Source organism: Lactuca serriola, chromosome 8, assembly GCF_051521515.1.
Source record: "Lactuca serriola cultivar US96UC23 chromosome 8, Lser_US96UC23_V15, whole genome shotgun sequence".
NCBI lineage: Eukaryota > Viridiplantae > Streptophyta > Magnoliopsida > Asterales > Asteraceae > Lactuca > Lactuca serriola.
In genome coordinates this window covers 135,376,366-135,400,546 of record NC_136415.1, presented here as the reverse complement: position 1 = coordinate 135,400,546, position 24,181 = coordinate 135,376,366, and the positions used below count along the sequence as shown (strand labels likewise).

The window sequence follows — 24,181 nt, the reverse complement described above, 5'->3', positions numbered from 1 at the left end:
ACCATAAGATAAGTCCTAGAAATCCTTATCCTAGTCAAATTCTAAGGGATTTACACCTCAAATTCGTTCACCATATATATAAGATAATCCTTACCTTATTTTGTAACTATCACATAATTACAATTCAGCCCCTCTAGTTTAATCAATTACACTTGATCACAAAATTAATTCTTAATTAATTATTGACCAATATTAATTAAACAAATATGATTTCTCCTTTAATATATTATTCTTATAACATATTAATAAATCATAATAACCTCTCTCTATTTTTATTTCTCCAATCAAGTTGCTTTGGTGAAGGCAACCCAAAAGGACCATGCACCATCGGGTCAAGTACATACCAAAATAGTTATGGACTTAGACACTAATCCAACAATATGTTACTAGGATGTTATAGACTTAGAATCGGTGAAATTTTTGCTTTACCCTATTCCTTGTGAATTTGGAGTTAAGGTCACTTATTCGAAGGTTTATCCAATCCTAAATACATATAACTGGTATGCACTAAACAAGTATAGAAGCAACTAATAAAGATCATCTGATAATTATCTTAGTTAGGTCGTCTATTTAGTTAATTCTTATTATCCCTTTTCTCGCGTAGATATCATGGCTAGATTCCATCCCCACGGCAACCCGTACTACCCTAACCACGAAAATGTTGGATGGCTCGGAGAGGAGGCAGTGGTTGATCACCAAATCCTTATGGATGGTCACCAAGCTGAAGGCTTTGCTGAAGGGTCTAACTCCGAACCTGAAGTAGAGAACCTACCCCGATGGCTCTTGTTCCAAATACTAATCCGTAGAAATACCCGAAACGAAATTCAGGGCAGGACGACTCTCCAACGTATCGAAGAGGTGAATACCAATGCAAGAATGCATACCATTTGCACCAATTGCCTTGATCACAAGTGAGAGATTTGAGAGAAACCATGATACCCTGCTGCAAGCACTAGCTGAAACCCGAACCGAATTCATAGAGCTCCAAGTACGCCAGAGGGTGTACGAGAGATACCTGCTTGATATGGAACGTCAACTAAACCGAACTAAGGGTTCACCATGGGGGTGACCGCCGCCAGTAGGAGATACCTTACTTACTTTTTTGTTTTAAAGAACCGTGTTCCTGTCAACGTTCTGTGTAGTACTTCCTATGTAATTACCTTGTATTGTAAGTACTTTTAGTTAAGTCTTTACGCTGTCAAAGACTTTTCTACTCCGAATATGATGTAAGACCTACAACAAGATCAATTTTCCCAAACTTATTACGTCATGAATATCAATATTGAAAGTCGGCTATCTTTTGAGTCACTCTTTGTTCAAGTACTTTCATCATACTTTCATTGGGATCTATCTGAAACCCACTCTAGTCAAGTTATTGGACTAGGGTAAATTAGCTCAGGGATCATTCCCAATTCTCTTTCAAAGGTTGGATCATGTTATCCACCAACCAATAATACCCTAGTTTGGACGATAAACATTTTGAGACCATTCTATTAATTTACTTCTACTCCATACTAGGACTGCATCATAGGGATGTAGGTCACACCTTCGTGAACATACTCCTATTCCGTACTGGGACTGCATCATAGGGATGTAGGTCAAACCTTCGAGAACATACTTCTATTCTTTACATGAACGATCGAACTACATCTAGGTTCAACCATACTCACTCACAGATTCATTTTCTTTCCGTGTAACAGAATCATGTCGCCGAAGGACAACGATCAACCCATCAACCAAACACCAACTCTTCAGATTGATGCAGCTACCTTTCAAGCTGCAGTCTCGGCTGCTGTGTCAGCTGTTCTGACCCACCTTAACGCTAACAACGTGAATGTTAGCGGGATTGTTAACAATAGTTCCAATCCAAGTAACAATCAATTACCTCAACGAGCAACAAGCTACCACGACACCCCGAATCTCAATCCCAAGAATAACAAACGAAAGTTCTGGGCTAAGGCTAAAGGAAAATCACCCCAAGGGGCGAGCAAAAGACAACAACCTGCGGCAACCTTCGCAGCCACAACATATGTACCTCCTACTACCATCCCTTCTAGTATCCCAATTGTCCCTACACCAGCTAGGCAGTATGCCGGAAACCTACCGAAATGCAACAAGTGCAACTTCCATCATCTGGGTAGTTGTCGTCTGTTATACTGCTTTCAATGCAACAAGAACGGACATACTACAAATTGCTGCAGGACTCGGATCCAACACATTACTTCAACCACCAATGTTGAAATCTCTCGAATATGCCATCTATGTGGCGCAATGGGACACTTCAAGAGGGACTGTCCAATAGAGGAGAACGACGGTGAATCCGGAGGAGTTTGACCTCATAATGGAAAGAGGCAACGAAGGACCCTACTATAGTATAGGTTCACTTCCAATCGTCAGTATTATGTATGTTTTTAAAACATGTTTAGAACTAGTGCAACTCGAGTCTTATCTCTTGCGAGATCCCGTCAGTTAAGGGTCCCTCATGCTGCGTATACTTGCCTTTTATAGTATACTTTGTTCACAGCAGTATTCCTGTACTTACTCTAAAGTACTGTAACTCTGTTAAAAAGTTGCACTGTTGTGTTTTGTCTGTAACGCCTTTATGATCAAATCTAGTGCATTTATTTCCAAGTGATTCCAATTTCATCATACGATCAGAGTCTATTTGATCCTCACAATACCAGTTTCGTGCGTAAATCTCTTTCTCCGAAATCATCTTTCTAACGAAACTATCACTTCAGAACTCCGAAGTACTCATGCGTAGAGTACCTCATGTTTCTTACCCTTTCCAAAGAAACCTCATCAAACCTCCTCGAAGTACCACTCGTGTAGCACATCAAGTTCAATCCAAAAACCCACAGTTTCAATCTTAATTATATACGACTCGTATACTCAAGACTGTGATTGATGAACCAGGTATGAGTTCTACTATGAACTTCAGGACGGAGACTGCCCAAGACTGAGAGTGATTGTGCTTCCGTGGGAATAAACTTAGAAATACCTATCCTTTTCCCTAATTCATGAGTAGTCATGCTATCTTTTAGACCTTCACAACATCTAATCCACCCCCAAGGTTTTGACATCATAATCAGTAGGAGTTGGTTAAGTCTACATCGAGCCGACATCCGGTGCTTTGATAAAGCAGTTCATCTTAACCTCCCTATCAAAGAACCTCTTGTTATTTATGGAGACAAATCAAGTACGAACCTTCGCATCATTTCGTGTATTTAAGCTCAAAAGCGCTTACGAAGGGAATATCACACATTCCTTGCACACATCGTCGATACGAGCCAAAAAGTGAAGGACATTCATAACATCCAAGAAGTACACGACTTTCCCGACACCTTTCCAGAAGAACTACCGGGATTACCACCACAGTGTCAAGTCGAATTCAGAATCGACTTAGTTCCAGGGGCTACCCCAGTAGCCAAATCACCTTATCATCTAGCTCCAACTAAGATGCAAGAACTTCCTAGCGAGCTTAACAAACTCCTCAGAAGGGGATTCTTTAGGCCAAGTTTCTCACTTGGAGGAGCACCGGACTTGTCTGTAAACAAGAAAGAGCGTTCCAAACGCTAAAGTAAGCCTGATGCATCGCACCAATATTATCCCTCCCAAAAGGGATATAATATTTTGAAACACCCCAAAAATACGACCCAAAAATTTCAATTTTTATTATAACAAAAACCATGAAAACAGAGTATCGCATAATAAAACCATACGTTGCGTGTTTCGAAAACCATAATAAAATACTGTGAGAAGAACTGTATCACAACTGTATCCAACATATCAAGAAACTGAATCAACTCCCAGGACAAAAACTGAAGTTGTGGTGTGTGCGATGCCATCATCCCGAGCTCTTCCCTTTGCTTGCGGAAGTACCTGAAACCAAAACTGAAACTGTAAGAACGAAGCTTAGTGAGCTCCCCCAAACTACCACATACCATACAATACATATAAAGCACATATTGGGCCTTGCCCACTGACTGGGACCCCGTCCCCTGCATCGGACCGAAGTCCGGACTAACTATCTGGGACCCCATCCCCTGCATCGGACCGTAGTCCGAAAACTGACTGGGACCCCGTCCCCTACATCGGACCGAAGTCCGAAACTGACTGGGACCCTGTCCCCTACATCGGACCGAAGTCCAAAACTGACTGGGACCCCGTCCCCTGCATCGGATCGAAGTCCGGACTAACTGAACACAACATAGCATAACATATCAACTAGCATAAACACATAAATCCTGTCTGAGCCACGGAGGCGTCAAACATACTAACTACTGCATTGGACCGAAGTCCAGAAACTACTGCTGACTGAACGGGCCGGCGTTGTGGCCTTAGACCCGTTCCTACTGGAAGGAAACTCACCTCGTGAACTGGCTGCTGTGTGTATGGCTCTGGAAGCTAACTGCTGCAGCTCCGGTATCTCCCCGACTACAAATCCATAAACACACTCAATCAGATGCTAATCACTGCATTGGGTAAATGACTCTTTTACCCCTGGTCAAAGTCAACTCTCCTGGTCAAAGTCAACCTACAGTCGACCTGACTCGCCGAGTTGGGCCGCCAACTCACCGAGTCCCTAGTCTCACTTCTTAACCTTACTCGTGGCTACTCGTCGAGCATGGCATCGACTCGATGAGTACCCTCTTGATTCAAAAGCTCAGGCAATCTACATCCGGCTCGTCGAGTCATATGAACAACTCGACGAGTTGTTCTTCGATCTAAGTAGATTGTCTTCGACTCGTCGAGTTGTATGAACAACTCGTCGAGTCCCTCCATTACTGAGTCTAACCTCCGACTCACTGAGTCCATCCTACTACTCACTGGCCTCCACTCGGAATCACTCAAAGGGTAAAGATCGGGGACTCGCGGCCTGACTCGCCGAGTCCGAAGAACGACTCGCCGAGTCACATGCATGCAGATCCTAAAAACTCGATTCTGATCAAAACCACCGCATACAATTTATAGATCTGAGTTTCTAAGGCTGATTTACCACGTAAAGTTTCCAACTTTACGTGTACATACGCATGAAAAAGGATATAAAGGCTAAAAAGGCACTTAGAAGAGTAGATCTAGGGCTATCATGCAAAATGGCTCTATAAAGGTGATAGATCTACGATTTTGGAACTGAAGCATGGCTAGATCTGAATGCTAATCAATCTAATGTGATCTCTCTACTAAGAACAAGCTAAGAAATGGCTAAAAGAGGCTAAATATGCTTGTGAAAGAGAAATAAATCATAGAAACAGAAGGGAATCGGCTGATACCTCAATAAACTCTGAAATGAGTGCAAGACCTTGGATCTTCTTCTTCTCCTTTGGATCTAGCCTCCTTCTTCTCTTCAAAACTTCAAGATTCACACAAGAAATGCTCAATTACTCAAGGGAATGATTAGGGTTTGCTAAATGATGCTCTGAGGGTGAAGGGAACGAGTTTGGGGCTCATAAGGTGGTTTAAATAAGGTGCAAACCCAGGGATTTAGGGTTTCTACCTAGCAGATAGACTCGTCGAGTCCCGAATATGGACTTGCCGAGTCGCCGACTAACACGTGCTCGAAATCTCGTCCCTACTCGACGAGTCGGGCCATAGACTCGCCGAGTCCCTTTCGAAAACTTCTAAATAAAAAGCCATGGAAGCAACATACCAGGAATGGGGCGTTACATATTTCGTGGTGTAATGCAATGCATCCAACCAAGGGCTTGGTTGTATTCTTAAGCAAGAGGAAAGGTCACTGCCGATACCTCAAGACAACTTAAGACACAAGAAGTTAACTATTCAACACGTGATCTTGACTCATGAGCAGTGGTAATTGCTCTGAAGATCTGGAGACAATACTTGTAGGGCATACTCTCACAAACCACAAAACATTCAACATACATTCAACCAAGAAGGGTTATCATACCAGCGAAGTCAAACGAAAGAAGCAAAGTCGTATCCCGATAATGAAAGGTTCGCTGGAATGCCAAGCAAGAACTAGAGTTCACTTAGGACACGAGGAGCAAATAAAACTTCTAACCATAGCATGATTATCAATTCTGCTTAAACTCTAATTTCGGGACGAAATTCTCTCTAACGGGGGGATGATGTGACAACCCGATATTTAGAGACAATGTAATGTAAAACCAGTCAAATTTAGGTCAAAATATAACTTTCCTAAAATCTTATTTGGATTAAATAAAGTGGTAGGAATCGTATCAAGGTTTTCGTACATATAAAGAACCCTAAAATCCGAGTTATAACGAAGAAGTTATGACCAACCGAAAATTCTCGGCAAAACCGGCAACACCGATTAAACGAAAAACGCGAAGTTTCAATACAATAGTTTTCATCCTTACATATCTAAATGAAAGTTTTAGATAATATTAAACCGCGAGCGTACATAAAAAGAACTTCCAAATCTGACTTCGTATGAAGAAGTTATGATTTTTCCAAGATCCGGATATAGCAGTAGACAGCTAAAAACTCGAAATAGAGATCGTGAGACTTTTAGCCAAAACAACCTAAATGAGAATCAAAGGTCTCAACAATAGTAGTGCAACGATGAAAAGTCTGACGAAAACGGACATCAAATGAAGAAGTTATGGATTTTTAATGGAATTTTCGTGTCCCGGCCCGTTAAAAATAAATAATTAAAAATAAAGTCAAAATTAGCCGATGAAGTCTAAACGAGAGTTGTAGATCATATTTTTAGCTACGCGTGCATATAAAGAACGTCAAAAACGGAGCTCGTACACGAAAGTTATGGATTTGACAAGTTCGAGGCCCGAAATCCGAGGCTGTCAGGCTTGCTACGACGTGGCACAAGTTTTCCGCGAGCCGGCAAGTGACTGAGGGCGTCCAATCAATGGAAGAGGAAAAGTTTGACTCCCCACGATGTGGCCAGCCTTAGCCACGACGTGGCACACCAGAAATACCCCTATAAATAGGTTTCAAGGGCTCCGAGTTCCATTGCTCAGTTCCTTTCTTTCTCGCGCCGAAACTCTGTGTTTATGCCCCCGAGACCCTCCCAAAGCCACGGTTTTTCACCTTCAAGTCCCGAAGGAAGGTTTTGTGTTCCCGAGATTCCCGAGAATCCCGAGATTTTCCTACGTTTTCAACTCTTCCTGTCAAAGTTCTGCTCGATTCTTCTCTCGACTACTTCAAATCAACCACTTCAATCAAGTGAGTTCATACCCCTGTAAACAACACTTTCAAATGTTTTATAAATGCATTTTATACACTTTAAAGGGGGGGGAATACAAGTAAACACACGATTATCATCGTGTGAAAAACATAAATCTGTTGTTATACTCTTTGTTATATAATCAATCACGTGTGATTTATAATTGTGTTTTCAAACAAGGGATTTCTTTACTTTACACTGTCTTATCAAACAAACTACTTTTAAATCGTTGTATACACTTTTAAAGGGGGGGGGGGGAATACAAGTAAACACACGGTTATTATCGTGTGTAACATAAAGTTTCACCATATACTCTTTTTATCAAGTGAATCATATGTGATTCATAACTACTACATAGGAACTTTCGTATGCAATATATATTCTCGATAACATCTTGTCTTTTGGAAATAAAACATGTTTATATATGTATACACGAATCAAACACTTTATTTATACTTTAAGTATATGTGATCATTTATGTCACTTTAGATATTATACTTTACAAAACAAGTGAGCATTACACTAGGATTTACAATACGAACGAAACACACACTTTGAATAACTATAATAGGTATAGTTTACGAGAAAACCATGAACATTTACATACTAGAAACACGATATCAAAGAGATACTTTCACATACAAGAACAAATGGACATTTTTTTTATACGTAAATCTGTTTTATACTAAGTTTTGTGAGACGGTTCACGTACTTTCGAGTATGCATTATTAAGTTTGTATTATATACCATAATCCCTTCTAGGGGAGCGTGATATTTGTGTATAGATCTATACGGGATTGACAATCCCGCACCTGAGCTGTTAGCTACAGCTAGGCCGGCAAGCCTGGGGTGACAAACGTCATAACATTTCAACACCTGAAGAACGTTGTTACAGGCAGTCTGGGTCATTAGTATGGTTATAAAACTCACATGGAGTATTAGAAACACATTGGTTTACGGGGTTATCAAATGCCTTAGTGATTTTATATTTACACAAATCTATTATTTAGGCATGAAAAACATCATTTTGTTATAGTTTTGGAGTTTTTAAACTACATACACACTTATGAAAAGATACTGGATTTCTAAAGGTAAACATACAAAACAGTCGAGTCTTGGTAGAAGACTACTTTTATACTAGTAGAAAATATGGGATTTTCTAGAAACTTTCAAACATGTACAAACCATTTTATTCAGTTTTATACAAATGTAGAACAATTTCAAACATTTTCTTCATACTTATACGAACAATTACATTGATTAACTCCAAACGTTTTCTTCAAACTTATACGAACAATTACATTGATTAATTTCAAACATTTTCTTCATACTTATACGAACAATTACATTGATTAACTCCAAACGTTTTCTTCAAACTTATACGAACAATTACATTGATTAATTCCAAACGTTTTCTTCAAACTTATACGAACAATTACATTCATTAATTCCAAACGTTTTCTTCAAACTTATACGAACAATTACATTGATTAATTCCAAACGTTTTCTTCAAACTTATACGAACAATTACATTGAATAATTCCAAATGTTTTCTTCAAACTTATACAAACAGTTACATTGAATAATTCCAAATGTTTTCTTCATACTTATCCAAACAGTTACATTGAATAAATTCCAAATGTTTTCTTCAAACTTATACAAACAGTTGCATTGAATAATTCCAAATGTTTTCTTCATACTTATACAAACTATTACATTGAATAATTCCAAATGTTTTCTTCATACTTAAACAAACGATGACATTAAATACTTATGAACTCACCAGCTTAAATGCTGACCTACACTTTCAAAAATAACTTGTATTCTCAGGTCACCAGTAGACAGGTACGATGACCAGGTTTTGCGAAGACGGAGCAGTCAAGACTCGTCTTTTATTTTGATTACTTGTTGTAATGTCTTATTAATATGAAAGAACACACATGTATTAAACTATTACTATTAATGCAATGGACGATGTTGTTTCTTGTTTACTACTTTACATTTGTTGTGATACATTACATGACGTCCTCCGCCCCAGAACGTTTCCGCCGTTCTCGGTTTTGGGGTGTGACATTACGTACTAGGAACCAGGTGCTACAAATCTCCCCCACTTATTTTAGACTTCGTCCTCGAAGTCTGCTGCTCGATCCTGAAACAGCTCGAGGTAGTGCTCCATCATCTCTTCTCCCGGCTCCCAAGTCCACTCCGATCCCTTCCGGTGCTGCCATTGCACCTTCACGAGTTCCACCCTCTTGTTCCTCAGATCCTTCGACTTCCTGTAGAGGATTTCCACAGGCCGCTCGATGTAATTCAGGCTGTCATCGACCTGAATATCCTCCAAAGGCACCACTACCGAGTCGTCCACCAAACACTTTTGCAACTGAGAGACGTGGAAAGTGATGTGGATCTGGCTGAGTTCGGCTGGCAGATCCAACCTATACGCCACCTTGCCCACCCGGGCTACAATCCTGAATGGCCCGATGTACCTTGGGCCCAACTTGCCTCGCTTTCCGAATCGGATGACGCCTTTCCATGGCGACACCTTCAGGAGAACCATATCCCCGACTTGGAATTCCAAGTCTAAACGGCGCTTGTCGGCATAACTTTTCTGCCGAATCTGAGCAGTCTGAAGCCTGCTCCGGACCTGCTGAATCTTCTCTGCCGTCTTGAGCACCACTTTGGTGCTTCCCATGACCCTCTGGCCAACCTCTCCCTAACATATCGAGGTCTTGCACCTCCTCCCATACAACATCTCGAAGGGAGGACGGTCGATGCTCGCATGATAGCTATTATTATATGATAACTCCGCCAACGGGAGGTAGGTATCCCAACTACCTCCGAAATCCAGAAACATGCCCGCAACATATCCTCTAACGTTTGGATGGTCCGCTCGCTCTGACCATCCGTCTGCGGGTGAAAAGCGGTGCTGAAATGCAAACGAGTACCCAACTCGTCATGAAACTTCTTCCAAAACCTGGAAGTAAAACGCACATCTCTGTCCGAAATCACTGATACTGGCACCCCGTGCTGCGCCACTATCTCCCTGATATAGATGTCAACTAACTTTTCGGCCGAGATGCTCTCCTGAATCGGAATAAAATGGGCGCTCTTAGTCAATCGATCCACGATGACCCATATAGAATCCACTCCTCGCGCGGTCTTGGGAAGCTTTGTGATAAAATCCATCGTAATATCTTCCCATTTCCACAACGGGATATCCAACGGCTGCATCTTGCCGTGCGGTCTTTGATGCTCGGCCTTGACCTTCCTGCAGGTCAAGCACCGCTCGACGTACCAAGCCACATTCCGCTTCATGCAGGGCAACCAATAGTCCTGACGAAGATCCATATACATATTCGTCGCCCCGGGATGAATGGAGAATCAAGATTTGTGCGCCTCCTCCATCAAGACCTGGCGCACGCCTCCGAGGTATGGCACCCACACCCTGCAGTGTAATGTCAATAATACCCTGCTGTCATAGTCGAAGGAGGAAACTTGACCCACTATGCGCTCACTCTTCCGATGTTCCTCCTTCATGGCCTCCTGCTGGGCCTCCCGAATCCGCTCCAAAAGCGCAGTCACACTGTCATCCGCATGCAAATATCCCTAATTGGCGCCGCCTTGAGGCTAAACGCATCGGCCACCACATTGGCCTTCCCTGGGTGGTAATGGATCTCACAAACATAATCCTTCACCACATTAAGCCACCGAGGCTGCCTCATGTTCAAATTCGGCTGATCCATGAGGTACCTCAAACTCTTATGGTCCGTGTAAATGCTACACTGAACCCCATAGAGGTAATGTCGCCAAATCTTGAGGGCGAAGACCACCGCCCCCAACTCTAAATCGTGCGTAGGGTAGTTTGCTTCGTGAGGCTTTAGCTGCCTCGAAGCGTAGGCAATGACATGCCCTCTCTGCATCAGTATCGCGCCCAACCCCGAAATGGACGCGTCACAATATACCACAAAATCCTCTACGCCCTCTGGCAGGGCTAATATTGGCGCCTCGCACAATCTCTGTCTCAGAACCTCGAACGCCGCCTGCTGCTTAGGCCCCCATCGAAAGACCACAACTTTCTTAGTCAGTCGTGTCAGGGGTACGACTATCTTGGAGAAGTCCTGAATAAATCTCCGATAGTAGCCCGCTAATCCCAGGAAACTCCGAATCTCGGATGGAGACTTCGGAACCTCCTACCTCATCATGGCCTCTACCTTGGCCGGATCCACCGAAATCCCGTCCTGGTTGACAAGGTGCCCAAGAAACTGCACTTCGCGCAACTAGAACTCACACTTGGAGAACTTAGCATATAAGCTCTCCCTCCTCGGGGTCTCCAACACCTCTCGTAGATGCCCCTCGTGCGACCTTCCGCATTTCCCGCAGCGGCCCGGTCCTCCTTGGCCTTTCGGCCTACCGTCTGATCCCTTGGGCTTCTTCCTCGAAGCCCCAGCCACCTGCCCCCGCCTCTGCCTTCCTCTTTCGAATATGCTGCAGATCAATCTCCCTCTCCCTTGCCCTGGCAATCATGGACTCCAGGGTAGGGAAAGCTGAAAAGCTAACATGCTCCCGGATGTCAGCCCGTAGCATGTCATGATAGCGGGTCCTCCTCATATCCTCATCTCCCGCATACTAGGGCACCGGCAATGCCCTCTCCTGGAACTTAGCGGTGATCTCTGCCATAGTCTCCGTAGTCTATCTCACGTCTAAGAACTCCCTGGCCAGCTGCTGAAGCTCGACAGCCGGCACAAACTCTGCCCTGAACCTGGACACAAAGTTCGACCAGGTCATAGCCTCAACAGCCGAGGCTCCCAACGAGTCACCGACGGACTCCCACCAATCTCTAGCTCTGTCTCTCAAACACCCTGCTGTGTATCTCACCTTTGACCCCTTGGGGTAGAAGCTAGTCAGCTGTGCGGACTCAATGTCCGCAATCCATCGTCTGGCAGCAATGGGGTCCTTCTCCCCATGGAAATCCGGCGCACCACTTCCCCTGAAGTCCTTAAAGGACAGTGTGCGAGATCCTGACTGATTTAGCAATAAAACCATGATTTAGCAATAAAACCATGTATAATGAAATTTATTAGGAGTTAATAGTGATGGAATTTATAGGTTACAAAACATTTTACATGTGGAATAACACTTAACTCTTAAGGGTACATGCAACCTAAATGATCTATGTATTTTACAAATAATAACAACATACTTATAAAACTAAACTAAGAACCCTATGATATAATCAAAATTCTTAAAATGGAGTACATACCTTTGTGTTATGGTTATATATAACATTTTAGAAATATAACACCAAAAGTATGGCTGCCTCTAATGACTCACACCCAAAACCTTAGAAACACTAGAATAAAAAGGAGAAATGATGAAAGAAGAGAATTTTGCTTTTTTAAACTTTTAGGAAGTAAGAACCATGAAATTAAAGACCCAATGGGTCATATTTGTAGTTAGGGGATCACAAAAAGAAACACTGATTTGAATAATTAAATATTAGATTTAATATATTCAAGATAATTACCCTTATCAGCTATAAGGAGCCTTCCAGAACCATTCTAGAACCTTTATGAAACCGTCCACCCTAGGAACCATCTAGAATTGTTTTCCTTGCTCAATTATGAACAATTACAATTCAACCATTGCACCTTTAATTAACTCCGGTTAATCCCGATTTAATTCTAGATTAATTCTGATTATTAATTAATTAATTCCAACCATTTCTAATTAGTTTAGAATTAATTATTATCTATTTATAATTAGTATATTAATCATATAATATATTAACAAATCATTTTATCTCCCTCCTAATATCAATTCTATCTATTTTTGGTTATGAGGGCAACCTACAAAAGCCTTTGGTTTTATTCATAAGATTATACCAATTTAGTTAAGACCTTATACACTTAATCCAACAAATAGTACTATAGGTGAGACAATGTTAGGACTATTTACTTTCAAGTGAAGTAGTTGTGTCCACGTAACCAATGAGTTACCAGCGCACATGTCCTTTAAACGTATTTTGGATGTGTTGGTTTCTTAAAGTTGATTGCATTGTGCTGTATACGTTACTTGTTGCATGATGAAAAGCTATTTTGAAAATTTTCTATTTGAATTATGTTGCATAATTTCTAAAAGTATTTGAGCACCCTATATGTGCATTTCATATTAGGATGGGTTGGACTTGAGATGACACCCTGGAACCTAAATCTCTATCCATATGTTGAGATGGTTAGATTTCTAGATATTCACCATTATGGGCAACGAGACTAACTACCATGTATGTGATGTATGTGCTATGGTCCACATGTCATCTGATATTTTGCTATGTTAGGAAGGTTGTGCGTGGTGGGTTTCGTTTAGCGATGTATGATCGATACCATGTTATGTTGGGAATGCTGTATACAACCGATACAATGTTATGTGGAGTTACATACCTTGGAGTATCATGTCGACCATTTGGACAGTGAGATGGACATTAGAAATGGGATTAGAATCATATGCATTAGATTCCTTCTATTATTTTGAAATATATATATGTTAATATGTTTTCATAAGTCCATGATATTTACTTTGAACATGCTATAAGGTTATCGAGATGTTATGTTGATTTTAAAACTATTTTGGAGGTTCAACTTGAGTGTGGATGATTGTAACTTCCTTTATGTTCGAAGAGTTGACCTCGGGTATTCACACAAGGCATTCCTATGCCTTAAGCTATAGCTTAAGTGTTGCTCAGGTTAGAGATGAAGGAGTATTGGGTATTTAGAAGATGATACTAAATGTAGTATCATAGTATTACTTTTGTTTTGAGATACTTTTACTTTTGCTTTGAGATTGATTGTAGTATCCTCGCCATATTTTGAACTAAAATTGAGATGGTACAAAATGTTTATCCGCACATGTTTTAAAACATAAAATTTGATTTTGGGATGAAAACCCGATTTTAAAACCATTTTAAAATCATCCTATGCGAGAGATGTTTCAAGAAATGAGATAGATACCAAATTCTAGTATCTAACCCAAATAACAAATACAAATTAGATAATAAAATAAAACATATTAAAATTGCCTTGATGAAAATTGATCTATCTTGAATTTATGTAGTACTTTGTGCTTCTTAAGCGCTTCCTAGTAGGGATGCATCGATATGGGAAATCCTAAAAAGAAAGACAGGGGAAATAAAGAGAGACTCGTGAAAAGACGAAAATATCTTCATATATGTATAACACATAAGCAGCCTTAACAGTTCCACCTTAACGACAGTTAGGACTTGCTAATTCAATTTGAAATAGAGATTAAGTCTACAACATTGGATATAGTTAGACCAACGATGTTTTTGAACACCAAACATAAGATACAAAACATGTATTAGATATAACAAATAATAATTGGTTTATGAATAATATAGTTTGAGTTTTAGACTTTAACCACAATACTTTCATATATTGATAGGTTTGGTCCTTATATGAGAAGTATTAGAAAACTATTTCTATAATTTACAGGAAACCGTATTTGTGTAGTTTTTTTTTTTTTTTTTTTTTTTTTTTTTTTTTTTTATTTTATAAAAACGGTTCATGTGTTTAAATAGTATACTCTATGAGTTTTAGATTTTGGCCACAAAACTTTCGTATGTTGACAAGTTTGGTCCATTTTGTAGAAAATAAATTACAAAATTATCCGTGTAATTTACAAAAGGCCTATATATAGATTTTTTTATAGTAAATTCCTCCTTAATAAAAAATTTACATATTACATCCCCATAAAACAAACATCGCAACTTATAAATTTGAAAAAGACAATAAAAATTACACATACGTCCCTGCAAACTTATCGGAGATTCGGAGGAGGTGGCCAAAGCATTGGACATCATTACGGTGATTGGCCCAAAATTGGGCCTGCAGCTGAATATCAAGAAAACCGAGCTCTTTTGGCCCACGTGTGATGGTAGAAAGTTACGGGAGGGGCTATTTCCAGCGGACATCAGGAGGCCGCCTTTGGGGGTGAAACTTCTTGGGGGAGCTGTTAGTAGAGATGCTAGTTTCATTCGCAGCTTAGCCATAAAGAGAGCCGAAAACGCTGTGAATTTGATGCGCCTTCTTCCACAATTGTCTGACCCCCAGAGTGAGCTCCTTGTTCTTCGGTCTTGTATGGGTATTGCTAAGCTTTTCTTTGGGTTGAGGACGTGCCAACCCGTTCTGTAACGCCCGGGTTTCAGGGCTAAGCATTTTTGTCAATGTAATAGTCTAGGTCAACTCTTGTAACTCTTTTTGAAGTAATAAAGATGAAATATTTGAGTATTATGTGAATTATATGTGTTTATTATTTAATTATAAATGTATAACAAATAAAGAATAAAAAATGAGCGTCAAAAATTAAAGTGTGAGATAATCCCGATATCTCTACATAAAGTTGTAGAATATGTCTCAAGGTTTCCGTGCATATAAGGAACGCCGAAATCCGAGTTATAACGAAGAAGTTATGACCCGTCGAAGTTTCACGACAGAACCGGCACGATACCGGGAAGCGTGAATAGTGAATTTACGATAGAGCGAGATTTAGCCTTAGTGATCTAAACGAAAGTCGTAGAATATGTTAAACTAAGAACATCGATAAAAAGAACGCCCAAATCTGACTTCGTATGAAGAAGTTATGAGATTTTAAACAGACCAATCCTGTCCCGGCTTGTTAAAAATATAACTTTAAAAATAAAGTCAAAATTAGCCGATGGAGTCTAAACGAAAGTTTTAGAGTACGTCTTCACCTACGCGTGGATATAAAGAACGTCAAAAACGGAGTTCGTATGAACGAGTTACAAATTATAATAGCATATTTACGTATTAAAATAAAGTATAAATCATATATACGTACACATATATACATATGTATATATCATTAGAAAGGTATCGACGATGCGGTCATTATAAGACTAATGTTGAGTTCTTTCGACATTAGTTTAGTACAAATATCATTAAATCAATTTATAATAGTATTATAGATGGGTGTTTAGTTGTTTATATAACTAAAAGGTCATTAAGTAATTATGGAGGGTAGTTTTTGAAAATTCAATTAGTATAAATAAGAGCCTTGGGCTCTCATATTTCTTGCACCATTCTCTTGATTCAAGAGTCTTTCTCTCCTTATCCCCCGAGCATTTCGGTCCCTCGTGATTCGACTTCTCTTTCTGTAGCTTAGTATAGTAAGGTGAGCGCTGAAGCGCTACACGAATCTTTCTTAGAAAGATTCAGCGACGAAGTTCTGCCCCTGCAGAGCCCGACTCCTAGCTAAAACCCCCTTGTAAGTAAGTTATGCTTACCTTATTTTAATATATCTTATATTTAAAATTAGTATTGTTATTATGAACTTATAATAAATATTTGAGCTATTATTATAACTTATATAAGTGTCGTTATAATATTTTTTTAACTACTCGCGGTACGGGGAATCTGGTTTAAAGGGCCGCATAGGGTTGTTGGATTTCAGAAGTGCTATATGCCAAAATGGTCCTGCCCTCCGGTGTTTTATGTCTGGCCCCTGTCTGTACATAGTGGTTGGAAAATATTGTTTAACGCTTATATAATAATAATAATAATACTAAGACTAATAGTTGGTCACGGTAAATATTAGACTAAAATTTAGTGATAATAATGCTAGGTTTCGTCGAAGGAAAATAGAATCGTTAGAAGCAAGCGCTGCCCGATTTTGGAATCATCACCTTAACAGGTGAGTGCATAGTTACTTTCAACTTACACATAGATATTAAGTATTTTATATAAATTACGTGCTATGTGTGCATATTATCTGAATACTTGCTATCTATGCTAGATGAACGTTGTTATACATGTTTTCAATGATTTAAACTGTATATGTATTTTATATCTACGAAAATGTTGGGGTAAAACATGGGTAGATGCAATAGGTGATGTGTGATAAAATGATGAGAGGCCTCGATGTTGATGTTGTTGATTCTGTCATCTAGCGGAGTATGGATGACGACCGCAGACTCTTCTAGACAGTCCAGTGGAACACTAGCAGGCTCGCAACCTGTAGGTGTTTGTGAACGATATGTTCACCGGTGTACTCCATCCCCCACATGGTTGCCTTTAGGACATTTATTGCTGAGGAATCCCCTTAGCAGTAGTGTCCGTCCCGATGATGATCCTTAGGCTAGGTCCCTTATGATAGGTGTTTAGGGACGTAAAGTGAGGATAACGGGAACGGGTAATCGGGTTATTGTTGATCGATGAAATTAATAAACTTATTTATTGTGGGTTGAAAACCCTATGTGCTCACCAGGCTCCCAAGCCTGACCCACTCAATTTTATGTATTACAGGTAGTGGCGCATGAGCATAGGTGTGATGTTTTGGACGAGGGATTACGGATATAGGCCTGTAGATATGAAATAATGTAGTAAGGCTTATATTGTACTGTTTATGCTTTTGATCTGTACGAACATGACATCCCGAGTCTTTTAATGAAATACATTTCTATGGAAATGCTTTTGATAAATCTTTATCATATTTTTGTTTTGGGACAAATTCCGCAACACTTTCATTTAAAATGTAACTCTGATTTTTAAACAAAGCATAAACAAACCGGTCTTTTCTGGCCGTGATTTTGGGGATGTCACACGTTCACATGGAGGAGGCGACAATATTATTTGACAATGGATTGCGCAAGGCGATTGAGGACATTGTGGTTTGTGGGGGCCCTTTCTTTGGTGACATACAATGGCGAATTGCTTCCTTACTTATTAGGTTTGGGGGTTTGGGTTTATACTCGGCAGTAGAGGCTACCTCCTATGCTTTTGTTGCCTCAATGGCCCAATCTTGGGTATTGCAAGACCACATCTTATGGGATAGCGGTATACATGGTATGCATTCTGATTATGATTGTGCCTTGGCATCCCTTCGCAACAAGCTTCCAGATTTTGACCTTAACAATTTTACTACTAAAGACACCGCCCCCCTAAATCCCAGAATACACTGGTGAGTGCCCTTTTTCGTAAAATTGTCGAAGATATGGAAGTGCATCTCGACATGACGACTCGGCAGAAAGCGGTTTTCCAATGCTTACGTGCACCTCATGCTCAAGATTTTCTTCTGGCTATCCCTATAGATGGGCTTGGCCAACACATGTCTCCCGTGGAGTATCGTACTATTCTCAAATATCGACTCATGATTCCCATATTCCCAGCTGACGAGATATGTCCTGTGTGTCGCAAGACATGTTTGGACTCTTTTGGAGAGCATGCAGTTCACTGTAAAGAACTCTCAGGGTTCAAATACAGGCACGATATGGTTAGGGATGTTTTGTTTGACATATTTAAGTGTGCCGGGGTTTCCGCTAAGAAAGAGGCACCTGTTAATTTCTTGAATGACCCGACAAAAAGAAGGTCAACCTTCAGACCGACTGACATTTTGATTTTTGGATGGGTCGGAGGGAAACACGCATGTGTTGATCTTACAGGGGTATCCCCTCTCGTGGGCCTGAGGGCTGGGGGTTTCACAACGGGACATGCTGCTTTAAAAGCAACTACAGGCAAAATCACCAAACATGAGAAACCGTGCATGGAAAATCAACACGTGTTCATACAATTTGCATTTCATACGTTTGGTTTCCTCGCACCGAATGCGGCAGAACTTCTTAAAAGAGTACAATGAATCATGCATAAGAATGTTTTATCCCTTAGATCTTCGGATGTAGTCTTTAAAAGAATTAACTTTATCATTCAAAAAGGCTTAACGACACAGTTTGTTGCCAGTTTGACATCTCACTCATTGTACGATGACAATTGATATATATGGATATAAAAAAGGAAAGTTAGATTCCCTAAGAACTATTGATGACTGTTTTCGAAGTCAAAAAATAGTCAAAAGAATTTAATGCCAACAAAGTATTTCAAGAATTAATAGTTTGTTGATACTGATATGAAAACAAAACTATTTATTTTTTCTGTCAATAAATGATTTTTGAGTTTTAAATGCATTGCTTTAAATTCTAAAGTAATAAATACATTTGTTGCACATTGAAATTCATTATTATATTAAATATAATAGCGCAATATGATATCAACATTTTAAAAATAAAAAACTGATCATTTATAAAAAAAGTTCAAAGTACTTAAAAATTATAACATTTTGTTAATTTTGTGGTTTAACAACTTATATTTTATTTGTTCTCTTAAAATCATTAAATTTCGATTTGATTTTTTTTTTTGCATGCGACAATCTATTTTCGGTTCCACTAGAATTACCATGATAATAAGCCATTTTTTTCTTAAGAATGTTTCATTTGTTCTCACAATATCTTTTTTTATATAATTTTATCTCTTTAAAATATAACAACATACTTTCATGTTTTTCCGGTTTATAATATTTATTTAGAATTTAAGATAATATGTTTAGTTTTTGGATTTTTTTAACAGCAAATAAATATAAATCTTTTTTGTAACCCATGACCTCCTAATTAGTAGTTAGATTAAAACCTCCATATTAGCCAAGTGAGCTAACCCTAACTTGTAATTTTTGAATGATCTTACCATTGACATATAACTAATTTTTGTTTGTTGTGGGATACACTACCGTCATATCCTTCGTTTCACTCTTTCATTTTTCTATCCTTGTTAAAAATGAATTACATATTGAACACTCTCAAACTTTATAGCCTCAAAAACAAAAAATTTAAACTAATAACAAGCATAATATGAGTTCATTTATAAATAAACAATAGGTTTAAAGCTAAGTCAACAACTCTACAAACAAAAATTTATTTAGAGATTTAAATACAAACATCATCACGACTTTCATTTAACTTATACAAACAAATAATTAAAATGGAATACACATGATGAATTATATGTTCTTATGAAAAAGTTTATATAAGCAATTAAGACCTTATTGTATACTTTTTATTTAGTTATTACCTAATTATAATTATAATTTTGAAATGAATACCAATACATTTAGGGCGTGTTCGGCAAAACTAGCTGGTAGTGGGTAGCTTATGGCTTGTAGCGTTTTGTTAAACGTTACATAAAGTAGCTTTTTGATTTGAAACATTTTGATTAAATTAAACACTAGAAGCTTGTAGTGCCAAACGAGACTTTTTGTTTTAAACGGAGCGTTTTGTCAAACGCTAAAAGCTAGAAGTTTCCAAACGTTCTAAAACGCTCCGTGTCGAACACACCCTTAATATATGAAAAAAAATCCACATCAAGGTTCACAATCATTATAAAAAACACAATTAATTGTAGTATTGTTTCATACACATATCAATAGTTAAAAAACAACAACTAATATAAAAAACAAAAATATTTTATATAATAAATTATTAATAATGTTCTTGAAACTAACTAACAATAAATATGTTTTAAATTTTACTATGATGTCAACTGAAGTTTATTTGTCTGGGTCAACGTTGGGTTTTAATTACCATTTAATTAACATTTTAATAACAAAATCCAAAATTCCAAACGGTGAGATACTGTAAATCTGAAAAGTAGAGGGTAGTAAAGTGCAGTATTACTAAAATTCAATTTCTCGCGGGTAAAATTCGCTTGTGCTTGAAGCGTGACGTGTCGTCATCTGAGGAAGACGTGTTTAGCTTTTAGACATCCACCGACCCGACCCGTTTATCAGGACAACCATTTGGATCTTACCCTATATGTATACCCCCCTTTCCATTTCTTCATAAACCCTAGACAGTGTTAAGAAATCTGAACTCTCCTGTTTGATCATCATTTTTTTGCTCTAGGCTTTCGATCATTCGACAATCGCTGTAGCTCAGGTTGAATTTCTATTTTTTTTTCTCTTATTTCAAGTCCGAATTTGCTGTCCTCATTGTGATCAAGCATTTGATGTTCATGATTTTTTTGTCAGTCCTATAATTTCTACTTCATTTTGTGATGAATTTGTTTGTTCCACTTGTGTGCTTAGGGTTTGATTGAATTTCACTTTTTTTTTTGCTCCGAAATGTCTCATGGTTGTAAATGTTTGATCATAAAGTTCTCATTTTTTTCGTTAGAAAGTTCACACGCTTAATATATACATTTGCTCGCTTTGGATTCTCAATTCTATACTCTTACTTAAAGCAAGTGTTTTTTTTTTTTTTTTTGGAGGTAGGGAGACGTTGAGGCATGTTGGGAATTGCAATTTTTTGTTGATTTAAGTGATCTCTATCAACAAGTTTATGCTTTTTATATTTACCATTGTTCTATGAATAAGAAATGATGAATTTTGAGTAGAAAACTGCGAGGTTGTTTGCTTCTGGATGTGTTACTGCTCCCGATTTGTGATTTTTAATGGTTCAGAACCTTGGATCCTCTACGCCGATCTCAACCTAAAAAGAGGGGGTCGTTTATGTGTGGGTAATTTATTAAAGCATTTTAGAAAAATCATCGATTCAGAATTTTTAATGAAAACTTGAAGTTTTTAGCTGTTTCACAGTATCTTGTCGTTTTTTTTTTCTCAATTCTATGAATATTAAATTAAGACAAGAGAAGTATGAATAACTTAACTATGAACTATCTATGCATTGCTACAGGTTCGTTTTCCTTCTTCTGCTTATTTGTTGTGTAAATCTTATGATTCACAATTTGTAGGACCAAGTATGATCAGAAAGCTCTTTTTTTTTTTTTAACCTTCTTTGTTTAGTTTTCTGGTATAGTAGGATCAAGTATGATGAAAGAGTTATTTCCTTTTTAACCTTCTTTGTTTTAGTTTCCTGTTAAGTTATATGTTCTAGATCTACATCCAGTTCTCTGATTTTTCAAATGGCAGCTGTTGATTTTCCATAACTGCATGTTTATGATGCTAAAACTTTCTAAATCATTCTAAAGCTCCATTTTATTATATGCTTATCCTTTTCAGGGGCAGGTGGGGTTCCTGTACACCATCAGACCATGAACACACAAGGGCAAACAGTTATGTATGCCAGGGGTGGTAGGCGAAGGAAGGTACTTGATGTGGACCTCAATGACACTCCACCAAATGAAGACCATGAGCAAGTGGAAGGTCCACTTCTTTCTTTGACTCATGGTGGTCAACTACAAGCTGTTGACCATAACCATAACCAGTTGCCAGTTATTTCATTAACCCCAGGATCTTCACCACCTGTTCCAATCGATGTTGAGGAGCTGGATGATGATGTTATCATTTCATCACCAAGAGCTTTTGAACAAGTACATTCTGTGTTTAGCTATACACTAAAAAACATTACCTTTTTCTAAAATATTCAGATTCAGATTGTTAACCTGCATTTGTCTTCTTTCAGGCTAGAAACAGTTCTCGAAGAATTGCAAGAAGAACTTCGGTGATTGATGTGGAATCAGGTAAACAAACACTAGTTAGTGTGAATAATCAAATTAGGGTTTTGTTATAGTATTGAATCTGTAAATAACTTGAAATAGATTTCTAACCATCTTGGTTAGGCATAATGAATACTTACATACACCAATCCATACATGGTATATATATATATATATATATATATATATATATATATATATATATATATATATATATATATATATATATATAGTCGTTCTTTTAAAAAAAAACGATACTGTTTATTTATATTTGAGCACGTGTGCAGTATTGTGAAAATATTCTTATGTAATATGTAAAAATGGCAGAGGAAGTTGGTAACCACCGCAACCAAAGAAGAAGAGTTGAACCACAGCCACAAGTCATGAGTGGCGGCCTGTATGTGATTTTGGAAGGGAGTAGCAGTTCCATGGTAATACCAATACCAATACCAAATTACCATACTACCCCTGGTGTGTTTTTGGGGAAGTAATGACAATGAATGTGTTGATTGAAATTGGTTGGTTTTGTAATTGCAGGAGGAGAGAGCAGTGGTGCCGCCACCACCGCCTGAGCCGACTTTCAACTGTCCGGTTTGCATGGGACCATTAGTTGAGGAGGTGACTACAAAATGTGGTCATATCTTCTGTAAAGGCTGCATAAAAGCTGCAATTGCTGCTCAGGCAAAATGTCCAACTTGTAGGCGCAAAGTCACCAATAGGGAACTCATCAGGATCTACCTTCCTTCCACCTCTTAAGTCTTAAACCTCAGGTGTCTATACACTATACCTACTACTTTTCTATACTCATTCTTCATATTACAAGTCTGTATTTATGTAATTGCATAGATACTAGTATCTACTGTTTATATATCAACAATTTTTGTGTTTGTGTCATGACAGGTCATGGAGAGCTTTGTTGTGGGATTGCAGGTAGTGAAGTTTATGAGACCAGAATTTCAAGTAGGATTTTTATACATTTTTTTTTTTTTTTTATTTTATAATTTTTGTCTAGAGATGGACGAGGAAGTATACTTGAAGGAGCATAGGTTTTGTTTTGCACCCGGGGTTCCTTGTGGTGTTGAACATCTCTCTTTTTAGTGTTTTCCTTTTGTTCTGTGCAGCTTAAGCATATTTAATTAGAGCGTTTTCTTAACAGATAAATATCAAATGTTGTATTTGGATTTTTTAAACTCAAATGGTTCCCCTTCATATCTAATTTTACTAGATGTGTAAAACAGGTTTCTATGGCACTTTTATATAATCTGTCCATTGCCGACTAAAAAAAAACAAACTGCTCAAAGAATCATTAAGATCATATTTAAAATTATTTATTTCCTTTTATTGAAATATAGATATACAGGGTATAGAGTTCATCAACTTTCTTCTTTTGGACTACATGATACGTTTTTCTTTCTTGTTCCCGTAGCCACCATACCCGTTGTTCCACCATGGAGGCGGAACACCCCTCCACCGACCCCAACCATTGTAAAATGGCGACCCATCAATCCATGGCTGGTACCCACCACCCGGCCAATAACCGCCGCCTTGCCAATAACCGCCGTTGTATGGATATGGGTATATTGGTCTGCCGCCATAACCTCTTCCATATCCTTTATCTTTTCCCTGTCTGCCCCCATACCCTCTATCACCACCATATCCTCCTCCATCTCCACCATATCTGCCATCATGACCACCATCTCCACCA

The 24,181-nt window shown here is 38.6% G+C and overlaps 1 protein-coding gene and 1 long non-coding RNA gene across 2 annotated transcripts; both read left to right on the top strand.

The window, feature by feature from the left end:
- Nucleotides 1-16,304: 16,304 nt before the first annotated feature.
- LOC145065498 (uncharacterized) lies at nt 16,305-17,633 on the top strand. Its single transcript, XR_013688441.1, has 3 exons — nt 16,305-16,469; nt 16,823-16,891; nt 17,503-17,633. It is a non-coding gene; the product is annotated as an uncharacterized LOC145065498 (long non-coding RNA).
- Nucleotides 17,634-20,817: 3,184 nt separating this feature from the next.
- Nucleotides 20,818-23,692, top strand: LOC145069837 (uncharacterized). Its single transcript, XM_079016780.1, has 6 exons — nt 20,818-20,957; nt 22,040-22,350; nt 22,443-22,500; nt 22,804-22,907; nt 23,014-23,246; nt 23,377-23,692. The coding sequence occupies exons 2-5, from the start codon at nt 22,072-22,074 to the stop codon at nt 23,230-23,232; spliced, it is 660 nt and encodes a 219-aa protein (XP_078872906.1). The 5' UTR covers nt 20,818-20,957; nt 22,040-22,071; the 3' UTR covers nt 23,233-23,246; nt 23,377-23,692.
- The last annotated feature ends 489 nt before the right edge of the window (nt 23,693-24,181 follow it).

Excerpts from the sequence above, each read along its gene's own strand:
- LOC145069837 (XM_079016780.1), top strand. The coding sequence starts at position 22,072 with ATGAACACACAAGGGCAAACAGTTATGTATGCCAGGGGTGGTAGGCGA. Across the intron at positions 22,501-22,803 it reads GGTGATTGATGTGGAATCAG|AGGAAGTTGGTAACCACCGC; the intron begins GTAAACAAACAC and ends TAAAAATGGCAG. Across the intron at positions 22,908-23,013 it reads AAGGGAGTAGCAGTTCCATG|GAGGAGAGAGCAGTGGTGCC; the intron begins GTAATACCAATA and ends TTGTAATTGCAG.